Raw genomic sequence first — 22,991 nt, 5'->3', positions numbered from 1 at the left:
GGATTTGTAATGAATTTATTTGCAAATGATGGTGGAAAATAACTATTTGGTCAATAACAAAAGTTTATCTCAATACTTTGTTATATACCCTTTGTTGGCAATGACAGAGGTCAAACGTGTTCTGTAAGTCTTCACACTGTACCTCAACACCATCATCTCAGACAACCTGGACCCACTCCAATTCACATACAGCCCCAACAGATCTACAGATGACGCTGTCCCAATTGCACTTCACACTGCCCACTCCCACCTGGACAAGAGGGGAAATAATTATGTGAGAATGCTGTTCATAGATTAAAGCGCAGCGTTCAACACCATAGTCCCCTCCAAGCTCATCACCAAGCTGGGGACCCTGGGACTGAACACCTCCCTCTGCAACTGGATCCAGGACTTCCTGACAGGCCGGGCCCAGGTGGTGAGGGTAGACAACAACACCTCCGCCACGCTGACCCACAACATGAAGGACCCTCAGGGGTGTGTGCTTAGTCCTCTCCTGTACTCCGTGTTAACCCATGACTGCGTGGCCTTGCAAGACTCAAACACCATCATTAAGTTTGCTGACGTTACAACGGTGGTAGGCCTGATCACCGACGGTGATAAGACAGCCTATAGAGAGGAGGTCAGGGACTTAGCAGTGTGGTGCCAGGCCAACAACCTCTCCCTCAATGTCAGGAAGACCAAAGAGCTGATTATGGTCTACAGGAGAAACAAGGGAGAGCACACCCCCATCCACGTCGACGGGGCTGTAGTGTAGCGGGTCGAGAGCTTCAAGTTCCTTGGCATCCACATCACTAAGGACTTAACATGGTCCACACACACCTCCACAGTCGTGAAGAGGGCACGACAGCGCCTCTTCCCCCTCAGGAGGCTGAAAAGATTTGGAATGGGCCCTCGGATCCTTAAAAAGTTCTACAGCTGTACCATCGAGAGCATCTTGAATGGCTGCATCACTGCTTGGTATGGCAAATGCACCACCCTTGACCGCGAAGAGCTACAGACGGTGATGCGGACAGCGCAGTACATCATTGGGGTAAAGCTCGCTGCCATCCAGTACCTCTATATCAGGCCGTGTCAGAGGAAGGCCCCTAGTCTTGCTAAAGACTCAACTCACCCAAGCCATAGTCTGTTCACTCTGCTACCCTCACTCTGCTACCCGCAAACGATACCGGAGGACCGGCTCTCAGACCAACAGGCTCCAAGACAGCTTCTACCCCCTAAGTCATAAGACTGCTAAATAGCCATAAGACTGCTAAATAGTTAATTAAATGATTACCCGCACTATCTGCACTGACCCTATCTTGCACTGACTCTATGCACACTCACAAAACTATATATACACACTATATACACATACACTCACACAACCCCCCCCACACACACATCACACACACTCTTAGAAAAAAAAAGCTGCTATCTAAAACCTGAAAGGGTTCTTTAGCTGTCCCCATAGGAGAACCCTACGATGAAACATTTTTGGTTCCAGGTAGAACCCGTTTGGGTTCAATCTAGAACCCATTCCACAGAGAGTTCTACATGGAACCCAAAGGAGATCTACCTGTAACCAAAAATGGATATCCTGTGGGGACAGCCTAATATCTCTTTTGGAACTTTTTTTTTCTAAGAGTGCACATGCATACCGACACAACACAAACACACACACACTTTTACACTCATCATATGCTGCTGCTACTCTGTTCTTTATTTTACATGTATTATTATCTATGCCTCGTCAATTTACCCTGCTTTAATGTACATATCTGCCTTTTAACTCTGCATCGTTTGGAAGGGCTCGTAAGAAGGCATTTCACAGTAAAGTCTACACCCATTGTATTCAGCGCATGTGACAAATACAATTTTATTTGACTTTATTTGAAAATGTAGAACTGTGAGACGTGGGGGGGGGGGGGGGGGGGTCTGATTGTATATATAGCCCTCCGGAGAGAAAGCCGGATTTCAATTACAAGTTAAGGAGACTGAAAAGAGCAACACATGTCTGGATGGCTTTCACTCACTAAATGTGCACTCTGACTAAGCCTAATTTTGTTGAATTGGATTGATATTGTGTTGAATATATGAGAATATGAGCTTCTATTGTACTTCACCCACTCATTAAGCTTTTAACCTGTTTTTGCTTAAGGTTATTCATATTCTATTTAATATTGATATGCTTTATGTGGTCTTCAAGTAAACATACAGTATGTTGTTTAGACATGAATCCTTTTGGGAATGTGTCTGGAAAGCGCTTGCATGCTTTTTAGGAATTTCTTATGCTTAGCTAATGCTGGGCAGAACTAAAATGTCTCATTTTAATAATTCTCTGTGGTAGCTAATCATGTTTCCCTGTTAGTAATGTTCAGTGCAGAGAATATACACCTAGCAGGTGTTCTATAAAGATGGTTTATAACGTGTTGTTTAACCACCAAATGTTTAGCCGATTGTTTGACTCCTAATGTCGACATTCAAACAAACAGCAAACTACCATGTCCAGCAATGCATGTCTTTCCAAAGGTAGTAGTAGTATTCTTCCAATTAACTACAATTATTTTTCTATTTTCAGGCGGATCAATGGAATGCTCATTTGTTTAAAAGGGCTAAAGGCAGAGGAAAATTAGCTTAAACATGTTAATTTGATTATTGAAGTCGGAGTAGATCCCTACAAGACTTCGAGGCTTTGAAGAGGAGGAACAAACAAAATATATCAATAGGTTGAAAGACAGACGGAACATAGTAAACCATTAAAAGGGATTACTATCATTAGCAACAAGTACAGAACACATACAGCAACACTTATTCCTACATTCCCACGCGTATCAGTTCATATGTCCTTCACTCTCTCTGTCTTACTCAAATAGAAACAAACTCACTACCTGCAATCATGACAGAAAATGTAAGCTCAAGGATGGACACCCCAACCAACATTTCCTTGGTGGGCCCAGGGGACCCCATATCCCAGTCTCTGGAGTATAAGACTGTGGCAGTGTTCCTGGTTCTGCTGGTCTGTGGACTTGGCATTGTGGGTAATATCATGGTGGTTCTGGTGGTCCTCACCACGCGACACATGCGTACGCCCACCAACTGCTACCTGGTCAGCCTGGCCATAGCGGACCTGACTGTGCTGGTGGCCGCTGGTCTGCCTAATGTGTCAGACAGCCTGATGGGCACCTGGGTGTTTGGGCATGCTGGCTGCCTTGGTATCACCTACCTCCAGTATCTTGGCATCAATGTGTCCTCCTGCTCCATCACAGCCTTCACTGTGGAGAGGTAAGTGACACCTCAACTACCGTACCCCATTTACACATCATCAAGTACCAGCCATATACGGTGCATTCAGAAAGTATTCAGACCCCTTGACTTTTTCCAATTGTTGTTACATTACAGCCTCATTCTACAATGGATTAAATTGTTATTTTCCCCTCATCAGTCTACACACAATAACCCATAATGAAAAAAAAAGATTTTTAGAAATGTATGCTAATTTATTTAAAAAAAATTTAAACGGAAATATCACATTTACATAAGTATTCAGACCCTTCACTCAGTACTTTATTGAAGAACCTTTGGCAGCGATTACAGCCTCAAGTCTTCTTGAGTATGATGCTACAATCTTGGCACACCTGTATTTGTGGAGTTTCTCCCATTCTTCTCTGCAGATCCTTTCAAGCTCTGTCAAGTTGGATGGGGAGTGTCGCTACAACGCTATTTTCAGGTCAATCCAGAGATGTTCGACGGGGTTCAAGTCCGGGCTCTGGCTGGGTCACTCAAGGACATTCAAAGACTTGTCCCGAAGCCACTCCTGCATTGTCTTGGCTGTGTGCTTATGGTCGTTGCCCTGTTGGAAGGTGAACCTTCACCCTAGTCTGAGGTCCTGAGTGCTCTGAAGCAGGTTTTCATCAAGGATCTCTTTGTATTTAGCGCCGTTCATCTTTCCTTCAATCCTGACTAGTCTCTCAGTCCCTGCCTCTGAAAAACATTCCCACAGCATGATTCTGCCACCACCATGCTTCACCGTAGGGAAGGTGCCAGGTTTCCTCTAGACGTGACGCTTGGCATTCAGGCTAAATACTTCAATCTTGGTTTCATCAGAACAGATAATCTTGTTTCTCATGGTCTGAAAGTCTTCTAGGTGCCATTTGACAAAGTAGGCTGTTGTGCCTTTTACTGAAGAGTGGCTTCCGTCTGGCCACTCTATGATAAAGGCCTGATTGGTGGAGTGCTGCAGAGATGTTTGTCCTTCTGGAAGGTACTCCCATCTCCACAGAGGAACTCTGGAGTTCTGTCAGAGTGACCATCAGGTTCTTGGTCACATCCCTGACCAAGGCCCTTCTCCCCCGATTGCCCAATTTAGCCAGGCGGCCAGCTCTAGGAAGAGTGGTGGTTCCAAACTTCTTCCATTGAACAATGATGGAGGGCACTGTGTTCTTGGGGACCTTCAATGCTACAGACATTTTTTGTTACCCTTCCCCAGACCTGTACCTCAAAACAATCCTGTCTTGGAGCTCTACATAAAATTATTTTGACCTCATGGCTTGGTGTTTGCTCTGACATGCACTGTCAACTGTGGGACCTTATATAGACAGGTGTGTGCCTTTCCAAATCATGTCCAATCAACTGAATGTACCACATGTGGACTCCAATCAAATTGTAGAAACATCTCAAGGATGATCAATGGAAACAGGATACACCTGAGCTCAATTTCGAATGTCATAGTAAAAGGGTCTGTAGCAGTACCAGTCAAAAGTTTGGACACACCTACTCATTCACGGGTTCTTCTTTATTTTTACTATTTTCAACATTGTATGGAATAACACATATGGAATTATGTAGTAACCAAAAAGTGTTAAACAAATGAAAATATATTTTTGATTTTTGATTATTCCAAGTAGCCACTCTCTGCCTTGATGACAGCTTTGCACACTCTCAGCATTCTCTCCACCAGCTTTACCTGGAATGCTTTTCCAACAGTCTTTAAGGAGTACCCACATATGCTGAGCACTTGTTGGCATTTTCCTGTTTCCTGTTGAAAAACAAATGATAGTCCCACTAAGTGCAAACCAGATGGGATGCCATATTGCTGCAGAATACGGTGGTAGCCATGCTGGTTAAGTGTGCCTTGAATTCTAAATAAATCACAGACAATGTCACCAGAAAAGCAGCCCCACACCATCACACCTCCTCCTCCATGCTTCATGGTGGGAACCACACATGCTTTTCCAACAGTCTTTAAGGAGTACCCACATATGCTGAGCACTTGTTGGCATTTTCCTGTTTCCTGTTTAAAAACAAATGATAGTCCCACTAAGTGCAAACCAAGGCATAGAGTATATTTTGAAGTCAGATAATCGCAAATCTCATATTCGGACTCATCAGACCAAAGGACAGATTTCCACTGGTCTAATGTCTATTGCTCGTGTTTCTTGGCCCAAGCAACTCTATTCTTCTTATTGGTGTCCTTTAGTAGTAATTCTTTGCAGCAATTCGACCATAAAGGCCTGATTCTCCTCTGAACAGTTGATGTTGAGATGTGTCTGTTAATTGAACTGTGAAGCATTTATTTCGGCTGCAATTTCTGAGGCTGGTAACTCTAATGAACGTATCCTCTGCAGCAGAGGTAACTCTGGGTCTTTCTTTCCTGTGGCGGTCCTCATGAGAGCCAGTTTCATCATATCGCTTTATGGTTTTTGCGACTGCACTTGAAGAAACTTTCAAAGTTCTTGAAATGTTCCTGATTGACTGATCTTCATGTCTTAAAGTAATGATGGACTGTCATTTCTCTTTGCTTATTTGAGCTGCTCTTGCCATAATATAAAGACTTGGTCTTTTACCAAATAGGACTATCTTCTGTATACCACACCTACCCTGTCACAACACAGCTGATTGGCTCAAACGCATTAAGAAGGAATGAAATTCCACAAATTAACTTTTAACAAGGCACTCCTGTTAATTTAAATGCATTCCAGGTGTCTGTCTCAACCAGCGGGGCAGTATTTTCACATCCGGATGAAAATTGTGCCTAAAGTAAACTGCCTGTTACTCAGGCCCAGAAGCTAGGATATGCGTATAATTGGTAGATTTGGATATAATACACTCTAAAGTTTCTAAAACTGTTAAAATAATGTCTGTGAGTATAACAAGTGTCACTTGTAAGTGTCACTCCATGTGGACTCTACTGTTTGGTGCGCGTGAACTGGAACGCGCTTCACGTTGTTTTTATCCGGTATTGGAAACAGTTTATCCCGTCTTAAATTTTATCGATTATTTACGTTTTAGGATACCTGAGGTTGGATTAGGAACGTTGTTTGAAATGTTTGGACCAAGTTTACAGGTAACTTATTAGATACTTTGTAGTCATGTTGGGCAAGTTGGAACCGGTGTATTTCTGAGTCAAATGCGCCAAATAAATTGACACTTTGGGGATATAAAGAAGGACATTATCGAACAAAAGGACCATTTGTGATGTTTCTGGTACATTTTGGAGTGCCAACAGAAGAAGATATTCAAAGGTAAGGCATTTATTATATCGTTATTTCTGACTTTTGTGTCGCCACCTGCCTGGTTGAAAATGATTTTCATGTGCTTGTATGCGGGGCGCTGTCCTCGGATAATCGCATGGTCTGCTTTCGCCGTAAAGCCTTTTTGAAATCTGACACTGCGGCTGGATTAACAAGTTAAGCTTTATTTTGATGTATTACACTTATATTTTCGTGAATCTTGAATATTGATATTTCTGTAGTTTGAATTTGGCGCTCTGCAATTTCACTGGATTGTTGTCAAATCGATCCCGCTAAAGGGATTGGCGCGCGAAGGGATCACTAACAGGTTAATGTCAAGAGTGTGTAAAGCTGTCATCAAGGCATAGAGTGGCTACTTTGATGAATCTCAAATATAAAATATATTTTGATTTGTTAATTTTTTTTTTTGTTACTACATGTTTCCATGTGTTATTTCGTAGTTTTGATGTCTTCACTATTATTCTACAATGTAGAAAATAGTACAAATAAAGAAAAACCCTTGAATGAGTAGGTGTGTCCAAACTGTATGTAAATAAGGTATTTCTGTTTTCTTATTTTTATACATTTGCAAAAATGTATAAAAACCTATTTTGGCTTTGTCATTATCGGGTATTGTGTGTAGATTGATGAGGAAACATTTTTATTTAATACATTTTAGAATAAGACCGTAACATAACAACATTTGGAAAAAGGGACAAGGGGTCTGAATGCTTTCCTAATGCACTGTATACAAAAAAATATATGAATAATTTACTGTATAAACGTCTCTGTAGAACAACATGCCGAAGAGTCTATTGTTTGTTCTTCTCCATTTCCAGGTACATTGCTATCTGCCACCCAATGAGGGCCCAGACAGTGTGTACGTTGTCCCGGGCCAAGCGGATCATAGCAGGGGTGTGGGTGTTAACCTGTGTCTACTGCATGCTGTGGTTCTTCCTGGTGGACATCCAGGTAATGAAGGACAGCACCATCCAGTGTGGCTACAAGGTGTCCCGTGACCTCTACCTCCCCATTTACCTCATTGACTTTGCCATCTTCTACGTGATCCCTCTGCTCCTGGCCATAGTCCTGTACGGCCTCATCGCCCGCGTCCTGTACCTCAACCAACTCCCCAACCGGCCCGATGCGGGTACAGTCTCTGCTGGCACCACCACGCTCCGCAGGAGCTGCAAGGAACCAGCAGACGAAGGAAAAGGGGGTCGTCAGGGCCGCCCGAAGAGTGTGCTCTTCTCCAGGAAACAGGTGTGTGTGTCAACGTATATGGAGCACCCTTTATTTTATGTAACCTTTATTTTGACAGGGAGTCATAGCTTACTGAGACCAAATTATCTTCCACAGAGGAGCCTTGTAATTACAAAGAATATACAAATCACACTAAGAAAAGCAAAACAGAGAGACACAATTCAATCATAGAAAAACACATTCTTCAGTAAAAGCAGTTTCTATTATGTAAGTCACTGACAGTCACTCAATTTGCCATGTCAGCCAACCATTTTTTGATTTGTAGTGTGTCAGTGTCCTCTACTGTCTCCTTTCTCATTATTTTGTTCAAAATAGTAGATCATAAACACTTTGTGTTTCAATTATTCAAAAACAAAGGATTCTTCACCCGGTAGTGGTTCTGAAAAGTTGTCTATAGTCATTTCCATATTGATTACCAGAGTTTTTGTCAATGACCTAGAACAAGAATTCGATCAATTGATTTTTTTTTAAATGGTGTTGCTAAATTAGTCTAGCCAGCTATCTAAACTTGTAGTAATTATGGCCGAATACCAACCGGGCATGCAGGGCAGATGCCCAGGGGCCCTGACCTCCAGGGGGCCCCCATTGATTTTGTCACGCTCACTCAGATATCATATTAACATGGCATAAGTTATGACAAAATGTGTAGAATTGCTGGAATTTAGCTTTAAAACGTGTTATGTTCCCCAGCAAGAAAACAAAATACTGTCACTCTAACAGAAGGGGGAACTAACAAAGAGTCACTGACAACAGGCAAAACGAAACAGGTGGGGTTTTAGGAGGGGTTCTAAAAGACACTCATGGAGGTGTCCACTGAAAGTTGACTAACAACAACAACTGGAATCTAAAAGACACCCACCATGAGAGGCCACTAAATTTGCCCAAGAAGAGGCAAACAAAAAAGAAACCCACACCAAACTTAAAGACAGGAAGCAAACCAAAAAGTTGAGCAAAACAAAAACAGGGAGGATCAAGTAAAGGATTGTTTGTCTAGAGATTAAAGTAGGGAGCGCCAACTACAGGTGTTAACCCTCCACATCTCTCAAGACCACTGGAGCACTAGGCCAGCCACTCTTGAATACCATTAGGGCCAGCAAAGGTGAAACACTAATGAGATGGCAACCAGCACAGGTGTAACACATACTGACTAATAATGTGACACCAAACGGTGCGCCTAGCTCATCAATATGTTTTTTGAAAGATAGCTTTTCATCAATCCAGATGCCCAGATATTCATAATTGGCATGATCAATGTGGGCACCATCCAATGCAAAAATCATCAGATGCATTTTTTGGTGTTTTGGAATATAATATACTTGGTTCAGACAGGATACACCACGCATTCATTCAACCATTAGAAAAAGATTACAATACATACAATATGTTAGTCTTGGCATTAGGCTCTGCTCCTTCAGGGTATCTCACTGCCTCATGTTAAAGGCCCAGTGCAGTCAAAAACGTGTATTTATATATACAAAAGTATGTGGACACACCTTCAAAATTTTGTGGATTTGGCTATTTCAGCCACACCCGTTGCTGACAGGTGTATAAAATCGAGCCCACAGCCATGCATTCTCCATAGACAAACATTGACAGTAGAATGGCCTTACTGAAGAGCTCAGTGACTTTCAACGTGACAACAACATAGGATGCCACCTTTCCAACAAGTCAGTTTGTCACATTTATGCGCTGCTAGATTTCTCTCCACCCCATGACAAAATGCGTAGAATTGCTGGAAATTAGCTGTAAAACAAAGTTTTCCAGCTAATTTGTGTTTTTTTAAATGTATTATTTCTTATATTGATAGGCCAGAAAATCTTAAGTGTTATTACATACAGCCGGAAATAACTATTGGCTATCAGCGCGACGTCAATTTACCAGCACTACGACCAGGAGGGCATTTCAACTGATTCCAGAGGCCGACCCAAAATAACGTCGCTGGAGAAGAGGGAGACAGAGCGGCCTTCTAGTCAGACTTCGGAGTCGTGCACACCAACTACCGCTTCCGAGTATATTACTCGCTAATGTCTGGTCCCTAGATAACAATTTCGACGAAATCGGGGCAAGGGTTGCTTTCCAGAGAGACATCAGAGGTTGTAACATACTCTGTTTCACGGAAACATGGCTCTCTCGGGATATGCTGTCAGAGTCAATACAGCCACTGGATTCTCAGTGCGTCACGCCGCCAGGAATAAACATCTCTCCGGGAAGAAGAATGGTATGTTTCATGATTAATGACTCATGGTGTAATTGTAATAATATACAGGAACTCAAGTTATTTTGTCCACCTGACCTAGAATTCCTCACAATCAAATGCAGACCATATCACCCAAGAGAATTCTCTTAGATTAGTCACAGCCGTGTATATCCCCCTTCAAGCCGATACCACAACGACCCTCAAGGAACTTCACTGGACTTTATGCAAACTGGAAACCATATATCCAGAGGCTCCATTTATTGTAGCTGGGGATTTTAACAAAGCAAATTTGAGAACAAGGCTACCTAAATTCTATCAGCATATCGACTGTAGCACTCGCGCTGGAAAAACACTGGACCACTGTTACTCTAACTTCCGTGATGAATACAAGGGCCTCTCTCGCCCTCCTTTCGGCAAATCTGACCACGACTCCATTTTGCTCTACAGACAGATGTTCAAAAAGGAAGTACCCGTGCCAAGGACTATTCAACGCTGGTCTTACCAATTGGAATCCACGCTTCAAGATTGTTTTGATCACGCGGACTGGGATATATTCCAGGTAGCCTCAGAGAATAATATCAACGTATACGCTGATTCGCTGAGTGAGTTTTTATAAGGAAGTGTATAGGAGATGTTGTACCCACTGTGACTACTAAAACCTGCACAAACCAGAAAACAATGATAGATGGCGGCATTCGCGCAAAACCACCACATTTAACCATGGAAAGATGACTGGGAATATGGCGAATACAAAGAGTGTAGTTATTCCCTCTGCAAGGCAATCAAACAAGCAACATGTGAGCATAGAGACAAAGTGGAGTCGCAATTCAACAGTTCAGACACAAGATGTATGTGGCAGGGTCTAGAGACAATCACAGACTACAAAAGGAAGCCAGCCACGTCACGGACACTGACGTCTTGCGTTCCAGACAAATTAAACACCTTCTTTGCCCCCTTTGAGGATAATACAGTGCCACCGACATGGCCCGCTACCAAGGACTGTGGGCTCTCCTTCTCCGTGTTAACACTCGCAAGGCTGCCGGCCCAGACGTAATCCCTAGCTGCGTCCTCAGAGCACGGGTTGACCAGCTGGCTGGTATGTTCACAGACATCTTCAATCTCTCCCTATCCCAGTCTGCTGTCCCCACTTGCTTCAAGATGTCCACCATTGTTCCTGTACCCAAGAAAGCAAAGGTAACTGAACTAAATGACTATCGCCCCGTAGCACTCACTTCTGTCATAATTTTTTTGTTTATTTTTAATTCACCTTACTTAACCAGCCAGGCCAGTTGAGAACAACTTCTCATTTACAATTGCAACCTGGCCAAGATAAAGCAAAGCAGTGCGACACAAACAACAACACAGAGTTACACATGGGATAAACAAACGTACAGTCAATAACACAATAGAAAAATCTATATACAGTGTGTTCAAATGCAGTGAGATTGGGGAGGTAAGGCAATAAATAGGCCATAGTGGCCAAATAATTACAATTTAGCAATTAAACACTGGAGTGATAGATGTATAGAATAGGAATGTGCAAGTAGAGATACTGGGGTGCAAAGGAGCAAAAAATAAATAACAATATAGGGATGAGGTAGTTGGGTGGGCTATATACAGATGGGCTGTGTACAGCTGTAATGATCTGTAATCTGCTCTGACAGCTGATGCTTAAAGTCAGTGAGGGAAATATAAGGCTCCAGCTTCAGTGATTTTTGCAATTGGTTCCAGTCATTGGCAGCAGAGAACTGTAAGGAAAGGCGGCCAAAGGAGGAGATGGCTTTGGGGATAACCAGTGAAATATACCTGCTGGAGCGTGTGCTACGGGTGGGTGCTGCTATGGTGACCAGTGAGCTAAGATAAGGCGGGGCTTTAACTTGCAAAGACTTATAGATGACCTGGAGCCAGTGGGTTTGGCGACAAGTATCAAGCGAGGGCCAGCCAACGAGAGCATACAGGTCGCATTAGTCGGTAGTATATGGTGACAAAACGGATGGCACTGTGATAGACTACATCCAATTTGCTGAGTAGAGTGTTGGAGGCTATTTTGTAAATTACATCGCCGAAGTCAAGAATCGGTAGGATAGTCAGTTTTACAAGGGTACGTTTGGCAGCATGAGTGAAGGATGCTTTGTTGCGACATGAAGTGCTTTGAGAGACTAGTCAAAGATCATATCACCTCCACCCTACTTGCTACCCTAGACCCACTCCAAGTTGCTTACCCCCCAATAGGTTCACAGACAATGCAATTGCCATCACACTGCACTCTGCCCTATCCCATCTGGACAAGAGGAATACCTATGTAAGAATGCTATTCATTGACTATATCTCAGCATTCACCAAAATACCCTCCAAGTTCATCATTAAGCTTGAGGCCCTGGGTCTCAACCCCGCCCTGAGCAATTGGGTTTTGAACTTCCTGATGGGCCGCCCCCCCAGTTGGTGAAGGTAGGAAACAACAACTGCTGCCTACATACAGACTTGAAATGATTGGCCACTTTAATAATGTCACTTTAATAACATTTACAAATCTTGCATTACTCATCTCATATGTATATACTGTATTCTATACTATCTATTGCATCTTAGCGTATGCCGCTCTGTCATTGATCATCCATATATTTATATATTCTTATTCCATTCCTTTATTAGGTATTTGTTGTGGAATTGTTAAATATTACTTGTTAGATATTGCTGCACTGTCTGAACTAGAAGCACAAGCATTTTGCTACACTTGCAATAACATCTGTATGTGACCAATACAATTTGATTTGATTTAGAGTTTCCCCGGTCAACTGTAAGTGCTGTTATTGTGAAGTGGAAAAGTCTAGGAGCAACAACGGCTCAGTCGTGAATTGGTAGGCCACACAAGCTCACAGAAATGGACAGCCGAGTGCTGAAGCGTGTAGTGCATAAAAATCTTCTGTCCTCGGTTGCAACACTCACTACCAAGTTCCAAACTGCCTCTGGAAGCAATGTCAGCACAATAACTTTTCATCAGGACAGTGTCGCTTGACGAGCCCATCCATCTGCGGGTGAAAGACGGAGGTCCGAATCGGCTTGATCTGCAGGAGAGCATACAAATATTTCATTAGGCGGGACATAAACTCAGTACCTTGGTCTGTCAGGATCTCGTTCGGGATGCCCACCTGGCTAAAGAGGTGGAACAGCTCCCGGGCGATTCCCTTGGACACCGCTGCCCGTAAGGGAATGGCCTCGGGATACCGGGTGGCATAGTCTACGATTACCAGGATGTACCGGTGTCCTCGTGCTCTTTTTTTACCAGGGGTCCCACTATGTCCATGGCAATGCGTTCAAAGGGCACCCCGATGATCAGTGGGTTTTGGAAGTTTGCCTTTGGGGCAGTCATTTGACACTCCGGGAAGCTGCGACCGTAGTCTTCCTCATCCCGGGCCAGTGGAACCGGGCGGCGATCTGTTCCCGGGTCATCTCCATTCCCAGGTGCGCCCCCAACAGGTGGTTGTGGGCCTGCTGAAGAACAGTTCCCACGTACCGTTGGGGTAGCAACAATACCTCTCAAAGTTCCCCCTGTTGGTGCGACACCTGATACAAAAGGTTATTCTTGATTTGGAAATGGGGGTATCGCCAGTCACTCACCCCCGGAAGTAGCTGTCCATTCACCGCTATCACTTGGGCTGCGGCAGCGTTCATGTTAGGGTCCTCCCACTGGGCCGTTCCGAATTGTCCCCTCAGTTGGCCCCCAGGGGGTGTCTCGACTGGCCCCTCGAAATCGAGGAGGGGGAGGCTGGGCTCTTCCTCCAGTGGTTCCCCAGGAGGGGTCGGGTTCCGGCCCGGCTCCCACTCATTAGGGCCTGAGTGTTCGCCTCGTGATGTATACTCAGTCTGTCACCAGGCCTCGACGAGTCTCCCCCTGGTGGCTGACCTGCTGTACGCCACAATACACAGTGGCTTCGGAAGGTATTCTAACTTCTTGACTTTTTCTACATTTTGTTAGTTTAGAGCCTTATTCTAAAATTGATTTAAAAAAAAATTCCTTCATCAATCTACACACAATACCCCATAATGACACAAACGCACAAGGCACACAATTCAAGCTTCAGCAAAGGACAACAGAAAACACACCTCTTTTAGCAGGGAAATCATAATGAGTAAATAGGACACACCTGAGTGTCGTTAATGTCTCTTGGATGTTCTCTGCCACCCTCTGGTGACAGGTAGAACCATGACAGTCTAACGCAGTTCCACCTCCGACACCGCTGGCGTGGATCTGATAGAATCTAGCCCTGTCATTCTATAGTATACAGGAGTTTCATCAGAACTTCAGACTTCCACTGAATAAAAGACCAAAGAGTATCTGTTGGAGAACTGAGACTATAATCATCAGTAGCACTTTATAATAACACCATGTGCTAAAGCATTTATAATGAATTAGTAAATTATTTATCACGATAGTAATCTAGTTATTCACGCATTTATAAACAACTTTTAAAGTATTTAATAATGATTCATAACATCACTCATAAGATGTTCAGGTTATAAACCATTTGCTAACCATTAGTTAAGTCGTTTTACGTGTCCTCATCTAAAGTGTGGGATATTTATACTTTATACATTCTTTATAAATGTTTTGAGCGGCCAGTGTAATTTCTCACAAAAAGATGGACATGCCATTGGTAGACATTCCAGCAGTACCTGGTGCTCCTTAAGGTCTCAAAATGGCCCCTAGATCATACATTCAGTTGGCCTGCACATAGCCCTGACCTCAACCACATCGAACACCTTTGGAATTCATTTGAATGCCGACTGCGAGCCAGGCCTAATCTCCCAACATCAGTGTCCGACCTCACTAATACTCTTGTGGCTGAATGGAAGCAAGTCCCCGCAGTAATTTTCCAACATCTAGTGGAAAGACTTCCCAGAATAGTGGAGGATGTTATACTATAGCAGCAAAGGGGGGATCAACTCCATATTAATGCTCATGATTTTGGAATGAGATGTTCGACCAGCAGGTGTCCACATACCTTTGGCTATGTAATGTATCAATGGTTAAACAACAAGCACACAATACAGAGGGGGTGAATTGCAACCAACAGGCAGAATGTAGTGCTGTGCTACACTTTACTAATGGATTTCTTCAAATGCTGCTACTGGGAGATTACATGCACCTGAGTGTTAAAGCAAACTTGCTTGCAACAAAGTGACTCCCCTATCAAGGTATTTTGGTACTTTCCTTATACACTAGCCTATGCCAAAGTCCCCACATGGGTTGCCGCTGTCGGCTCCTGGCTTATATTCGTTGCATCGTTGATATTTGCCTCTCCAAAGGTGAGGCATGATGAGGCTTTTTATCAGCGATATTGACCTCACAATAAGCCAGATTAGAGTAACTGCATGACAGCTTTGAGGTGCTGAAACATGAAGCGGCAGCCGCAGCGCAATCAACAAGAGGTAGGCCTACCTGTTTGACAGACTAAATTATGGACTGTCCACAGATTTGTCAGCCAATTCCTCCAATAGTGTCACCACTCTTTAAATACCTCTGTGTCCATGAAGGGCTTGATGTGTTAAGTTAAAACCAGTGCTTGAATTGAAGGGGTAGGCCTATGTGAGGGTATACCATAGCCTACTTTTTGTTAAAGAAAATGGCAAAAAGTACAGCCCTTGTTAGCTTATTATTTATTTATTTTAAACGAAACCGGATTCTGATTGTATAAAGCAATCTATAATGACGCTTTCCTCCGCAATACTTTACGCTAGAAATTAGCTGCAAAATGCACAAGAAAGACGCAACTCCGATCACAGGAGGTTGGTGGCACCTTAATTGGTGAGGACAGGCTGATGGTAATGGATGAAGCGTAGTAAGTGGAATTGTATCAAATACATCAAACACATGGTTTACATGTTTTTGATGCCATTCCATTGGTTCCGTTCCAACCATTATTATGAGCCGTCCTCCCCTCAGCAGCCTCCACTGACTCCGATGCATATCTTTAGTTTGTCTCTATGAAATTCAGAGGCTGAGCTACGAAGATCTATAGTTGAGAAAAACAAAAAAGACTTTGCTTGGGAAGTAATAGTCCTATGTTGCTATCAATTGAGCTATTCACCTTCTGTTAAAAAGGTGTTTAACTAGAGTCGATGTGTGCGCCCACGAGGAAATTTAATGAGGATAATAAAAAATCCCCATCAAAATCTCTGTTTAAGATAGAGGTTTCTATATTCTTGCATGGGCTGCATCTCAATCCACAGCATTTCAATCTGGGCTCCCGAGTGGCGCAGCGGTCTAAGGCACTGCAAGAGGCGTCACTGCAGTCCCTGGTTTGAATCCAGGCTGCATCACATCCAGCTGTGATTGGGAGTCCCATAGGGCGGTGCACAATTGGCCCAGCATTGTCCGGATTTGGCTGGGGTAGGCTGTCATTGTAAATAAGAATTTGTTCTTAACTGACTTGCCTAGTTAAATAAAGGTTACATGTCGGCATTCCGCAACACATATTGGCATTTATTGTCATAACTCATGTACTGGAGGCAGCTCTGCAGAGTGGTCACTAGTTGGAACAGCCACAAAGTCATAAAATCTGATTTAACCCAAACCTTAACCACACTGATAACCCTAATGCCTAACCCTAACCTTAAATTTAGACCAAAAAGCAAATGTTTGTTTTCATACATTTTTATGATAATAGCCAAGTTTGGAGCTCAGTTCTGCCTCCAGGTCAAGATTCATGACAATAAACATCAACCTGCTTCTGCAACTGCGGTGGAAGGTGACAGAGCTACATCTGTGCTTGTCAGACCAGGAGACATCCCGAAAAACCAAATGCTTTGGGATAGCAACTAATATGACCCCACCATTCAAAAGCTGAGACTCTCACGAACACGTAGGCCTACATGTAGGTTGTTTTGCACTATGACTCAAGCCTCGCAAGACTCGTCTTTAGGTAACCGAGTACTGGGCCAAAACATGAATGGAAGTGAATAGAGCATTTCAGTGTCAAAGGTATCCGGGTCAATCCACAGTAAAACATATATCCTTATACACTGAGTGTACAAAACATTATTCAAAAATTTCTCTGGGTGTCACGTTCCTGACATGTTTTTCCTTTTTCTTGTATTTATTTAGTTGGTCAGGGCGTGAGTTGGGGTGGGTTGTCTATGTGTTATTTTCTATGTTGGGATGTTTGTGTTCGGCCGGGTATGATTCTCAATCAGAGACAGCTGTCAATCGTTGTCCCTGATTGAGAATCATACTTAGGCAGCCTGGGTTTCACGTGTGTTTTGTGGGTGTTTGTTCTCGTGTCAGTGTTCGTACCATACGGGACTGTTTTCGGTTTTGTCACGTTTGTTGTTTTTGTATGTGTAAGTGTTCTGTTTTACGTTCATTAAAATATGACCACTTTCCACTCTGCGTGTTGGTCCGATCCATGCTCCTCCTCGTCCGAGGAGGAGGAATATGACGACTACCGTTACACTGGGCTAATAGCATTAAGTCTTAGTTCAAAGTTTCATCCAATATACAGTTGAAGTCAGAAGTTTACATACACCTTAGCCAAATACATTTAAACTCAGTTTTTCACAATTCCTGACATTTAATCCAAGTAAAAATTCCCTGTCTTAGGTCAGTTAGGATCACCACTTTATTGCAAGAATGTGAAATGTCAGAATAATAGTAGAGAGAATGATTTATTCCCAGTGGGTCAGAAGTTTACATTCACTCAATTAGTATTTGGTAGCATTGCCTTTACATTGTTTAACTTGGGTCAAACGTTTCGGGTAGCCTTCCACAAGCTTCCCACAATAAGTTGGGTGAATTTTGGCCCATTTCTCCTGATAGAGCTGGTGTAACTGAGTCAGGTTTGTAGGCCTCCTTGCTCGCACACGCTTTTTCAGTTCTGCCCACAAATTGTCTATGGGATTAAGGTCAGGGCTTTGTGATGGCCACTCCAATACCTTGACTTTGTTGTCCTTAAGCCATTTTGCCACAACTTTGGAAGTATGCTTGGGGTCATTGTCCATTTGGAAGACCCATTTGCGACCAAGCTTTAACTTCCTAACTGATGTCTTGAGATGTTGCTTCAATATATCCACATAATTTCCCTTCCTTATGCTGCCATCTATTTTGTGAAGTGCACCAGTCCCTCCTGCAGCAAAGCACCCCCACAACACGATGCTGCCACCCCAATGCTTCACAGTTGGGATGGTGTTCTTCGACTTGCAAGCCTCCCCCTTTTTCCTCCAAACATAACGATGGTGATTATGGCCAAACAGTTCTATTTTTGTTTCATCAGACCAGAGGACATTTCTCCAAAAAGTACGATCTTTGTCCCCATGTGCAGTTGCAAACCGTAGTCTAGCATTTTTATGGCGGTTTTGGAGCAGTGGCTTCTTCCTTGCTGACGGCCTTTCAGGTTATGTCAATATTGGACTCGTTTTACTGTGGATATAGATACTTTTGTACCTGTTTCCCCCAGCATCTTCACAAGGTCCTGTGCTGTTGTTCTGGGATTGATTTGCACTTTTCGCACCAAAGTACATTAATCTCAAGGAGACAGAACGTGTCTCCTTCCTGAGCGGTATGAAGGCTCCCATGGTGTTTATACTTGGGTACTATTGTTTGTACAGATGAACGTGGTACCTTCAGGCGTTTGGAAATTTCTCCCAAGGATGAACCAGACTTGTGGAGGTCTACACATTTTTTTGGCTGATTTATTTTGATTTTCACATGATGTCAAGCAAAGAGGCACTGAGTTTGAAGGTAGGCCTTGAAATACATCCACAGGTACACCTCCAATTGACTCAAATGATGTCAATTAGCCTATCAGAAGCTTCTAAAGCCATGACATAATTTTCTGGAATTTTCCAAGCTGTTTAAAGGCACAGTCAACTTAGTGTATGTAAACTTCTGACCCACTGGAATTGTGATACAGTGAATTATAAGTGAAATAATCTGTCTGTAAACAATTGTTGGAAAAATTACTTGTGTCATGCACAAAGTAGATGTCCTAACCGACTTGCCAAAACTATAGTTTGTTAACAAGAAATTTGTGGAGTGGTTGAAAACAAGTTTTAATGACTCCAACCTAAGTGTATGTAAACTTCCGACTTCAACTGTATATATATTTTTTATTGATACCTACAGGTGTCCTAAAATTCTAAATGATCCATGGTATGACCATCTTAAAACAATTCCATATGTCAGCTTAGTAGAACCACCCCCTGTCGGGGCTCTGTCTGGGGTGTAAGGGTAAGTTTTGAAAGTAGGTTACAATGCTTAGGATCATACGATGTCTCAGATGTAATTATTTGCAAACAGCGACAGCGTCAAAACGAGAAAATAAACATAGGCTAGTAAAGGAGTTTTGTAGAGACATTGGTGATTTTATCGAAATTATTATATTATTGTCATTAAATAGAGTAGGTCTATTAATTGAACCGCCGACTATTAGCTCAGAATAATGGTGGTATAAAAAAATTATACTTCAGTCATGTAATAAGACTGGAATTGCATGAATATACCGAGATCTGGCATATTCAGGCTGGTATGGCCATAAGCCCTGTCTGGTGTGATTTCGGAAGCTAAGCAGGGTTGTGCCTGGTTAGTACTTGGTTGGGAGACTGCTTGGGAACCCCAGGTGCTGTAGGCTTGCTGTGACATGATGAGGTGAAGAGACCAGATGATGAATCAATGGTTAAGGATAACATAGTACTTTACTTAGAAATGGTAACGGAAGGATCACAGTAACACTGGGAAAACAACAAACACTAAGTCTCAAAATCACTCAGGAGACAAATGCACATTCCACACAATTCAAGCTTCAGCAAAGGATAACAGAAAAAACACTTGTTTTAACAGGGAAATCATAATGAGTAAATAGGACACACCTGAGTGTCATTAATGTCTCTAGGACAGTCTCTGCTGCCCTCTGTGGACAGTGGAACCATGACATAGAGCTGTCAAATCCACAAATGACGGACATTGCCATTGGATGCAACAAAACTACACCAAACTTTATATCCTTCAAATCCCATATAGCCGTGTAAGTTCATGCAACCGCATTACACGTTATATTGTCTACACCTCGATTAGACTGATAGGCTATAAATACCCCCATCGAAATTAACACTAACACATGCATAAGTCTGTCATTATTTCTATACTTAATAGAGCCTACACTTTCTATTGCCCTTTTGAACTTCTAACGTGGTAGGGATAATAGGAAGGGAGTGGTTTTTGACACACCAGCAGCCGCTCACTGATTTGTTAGCTCATACACCTCCAAGAGCGCCAAAACATGCGGTTGTTGGCTAACTCAGGTTAACGCTCGATCTGATTGAATCAAGGCCTTAGTATAAGTATATGATTTTTGTCGACAATCTCCCAATGTACCTAATAAGAAAGGATGCTGCAAAGGGTGACTCTTTCTGCACTATTAGCTAGACCAGTGATTATCATTATAGTGTATCCAAAGGTAAACTGGAGTTCTGTATTCAACCTAATGCAAACCTGAAGCTGTCTGTTTTGTTTGTGGCTTCATGTTGATAATCCCTCTACTGGTGATGCATTAAGTGTCATTATCTCACCGTTGGAAAATTAAAGCTTCCACCTCCATGCTTCTCTCCCCTCAATTAAACACTTTGTTGTATCATGAATTTCTTTATTTCAACCAGGATTGCTGTTTAACAAGCGTACCTTATCTCGAATAGCATTAAGCTTAAATAGGTTGTGTATGATAGGTTTATCAACTGCCCCTCTTTTGTGCAGGTTCGCGTTTTTGTTCTGGAGGCAGCTCTGCAGTGTGGTCACTAGCTGGCACAGCAGCAAAGTCATAAAATCTGATTTTAAACCTAACCCTAACCTTAACTACACTGCTAACCCAAATGCATAACCCTAACCTTAAATGAAGACCAAAAAGCTCATTTTTATTTCCATAAATTTTTACAATAATAGCCCATTTTTACTTTGGAGCTGGCCCATCTAGCGGAAATCGCTCAGTTCTGACTCAAGGACAAGACTCATCCCAATAAATGTCAACCTGCCTCTTTTGTGTTGCCATGATCAAACGTAGGAAGACTAAAAAAAGGTGGCCATGCTTCAACAACACAGTTATGTTTAAAATTCATACAGACAGAAAGGTGAGCAGGGGATAAAAGAAAGCCTGTGCCATTGTTTGGGAGTGATAAGGCTAATGAGTGGTGGTTACGGTGGTTCTTTCCATCTGTCTCACCGGGGTTCTGGAATGTCTGCCTGTGTGCTGTCACCATGGTCACAAAGCCAGGGGCTGAGTGATCCTACAGTACTCTCTCTCTGATTTCTTTGAGGATATGCATAGCTCTCAGATGGGGGCCTGTTCTCCCTAAGTCACTCTGGGGCCTCGTAGACCCAATCCACTCTGGCTGAGAGTGGCCAAAGTGTGTTTGTTTGCTTAAACCAAGCCTCACACAGATAAACACCAAATTGTGTTAATAATACTGCAACACGTCTTCCCTGGTCTCACCTCTCCTGTCTCTCCCTTAGGTCACTAAGATGCTGTCAGTGGTGGTGATCCTGTTCGCCTTACTGTGGATGCCCTACCGGACCTTGGTCCTTATTAACTCCTTCGTTGACACACCGTACCTGGACGCCTGGTTTGTACTGTTCTGTCGGATTTGTATGTATGCCAACAGTGCCATCAACCCTGTAGTGTACAACATGATGTCTCAGAAGTTCCGTTCAGCATTCCGCGGGCTCTCCCAGTGCCAGAGGCAGGAGGCCCACTGTACACTCTCCATGAACCAAACCGGGTACAGCATGGCCAGGGACCCACGCACCTCCCAACAGACTAGCAACGAGACCAAACAGGGGGCAAGGAGAGTGACCTGCACTGACACAGTGACAGAGTGGCAGAGCAAAGACACCTCCTCAGCCCAAGAGAGGAAGGATCTGGATCACCTGAAGGAAGAGAGGAAAGACACAAGCTTTGTTGAGATCAACACACCTGGGCAATCTGAGACCAACTCCACACCTGGGCAATCTGAGACTAACTCCACACCTGGGCAATCTGAGACCAACTCCACATCTGGGCAAACTGAGATCAAAGCCACACCTGGGCAACCTGAGATGAATGAGGCAGGAATTAATCACACAGTGCTGTAGATAAAACAAGCTTGTTTTAACATGAGGAAGTGAGTATTCTTCGTTCGCCAATCCAAACAAATTTTGGTAACATATCAAGCCCTTTAGGGCAAGGCTTCTTAAACTATGGGTCGGGACCCAAAGTGGGTCCTGGGCATTATACATCTACGTATATACAGTAATTCTTCTTTTAATTTGAGTTGGTGAAGGATGATTTGAGTAACATGAGGACGGTCAATTTCTCACTTGGGTTTCGAGCTAAAAAGTTTAAGAACCCCTGCTTTATGGTATTGCAGGATGCATTAGAATGGAAAAGTTATCCATATCATTACCCTTGAATAAGCACTATCACCTATTGCAGAATGAAAAGATTCAGGCAATTAACAGTATTATAATTTAGGATTCTGGGTTTTTGGCTGATCGTAAAAACCATAATCAACACCAAACTCCTCTGCAGAGTGTTATGGGTCACTCCCAAGGATCACTGCAGGGCTACTCTGCTCTTGTTAGTGCATTTCATTAGGTACGCTTCTCATTAGGTTGTTACACTCAGAGGGAAAGAGGAATAACATGATGTTCAGAGAGAGAGCACTGACTGCCTTTAAAGGGCAATTTCACCACTTTTCAACCTAATTTTCATTATCCCAAGCACAATACCAGTGTCTACATATGTGAAAACAACACATTTCTAAGTTTGATATAAAAAAAATATAAAGCTAAAAAGTTCTACCCCTTGACTCAGGGACAACACTGTACAGCAGCACCATTTGTTCTGCACAAAAGCCCCAGCTCAGAGCATAGGATATTTTGCTATCATTTTACCTCCACTTTGCCAAGAGATTAATTTGAATGTTCTGGGCCACGTGAGAAAGTTGGAATGGGTGGGGTAACCGGAGTTAGTGATCCATTCATTTGTGGCTGAATGGTATTCAACAAAAACAACCAGAGT

At 43.0% G+C, this 22,991-nt stretch overlaps 1 protein-coding gene across 1 annotated transcript; it reads left to right on the top strand.

Moving 5' to 3' along the window:
• The first annotated feature begins 2,875 nt into the window (after positions 1–2,875).
• On the top strand, positions 2,876–22,063 carry trhr2 (thyrotropin releasing hormone receptor 2). Its single transcript, XM_039018094.1, has 3 exons — positions 2,876–3,261; positions 7,328–7,751; positions 21,446–22,063. The coding sequence occupies exons 1-3, from the start codon at positions 2,876–2,878 to the stop codon at positions 22,061–22,063; spliced, it is 1,428 nt and encodes a 475-aa protein (XP_038874022.1).
• Positions 22,064–22,991: the final 928 nt, after the last annotated feature.

This window comes from Salvelinus namaycush, chromosome 21 (assembly GCF_016432855.1).
Source record: "Salvelinus namaycush isolate Seneca chromosome 21, SaNama_1.0, whole genome shotgun sequence".
Taxonomy (NCBI): Eukaryota; Metazoa; Chordata; class Actinopteri; order Salmoniformes; family Salmonidae; genus Salvelinus; species Salvelinus namaycush.
The sequence above is the reverse complement of the archived record's forward strand: the minus strand, read 5'-3'. Positions and strand labels throughout refer to the sequence as shown.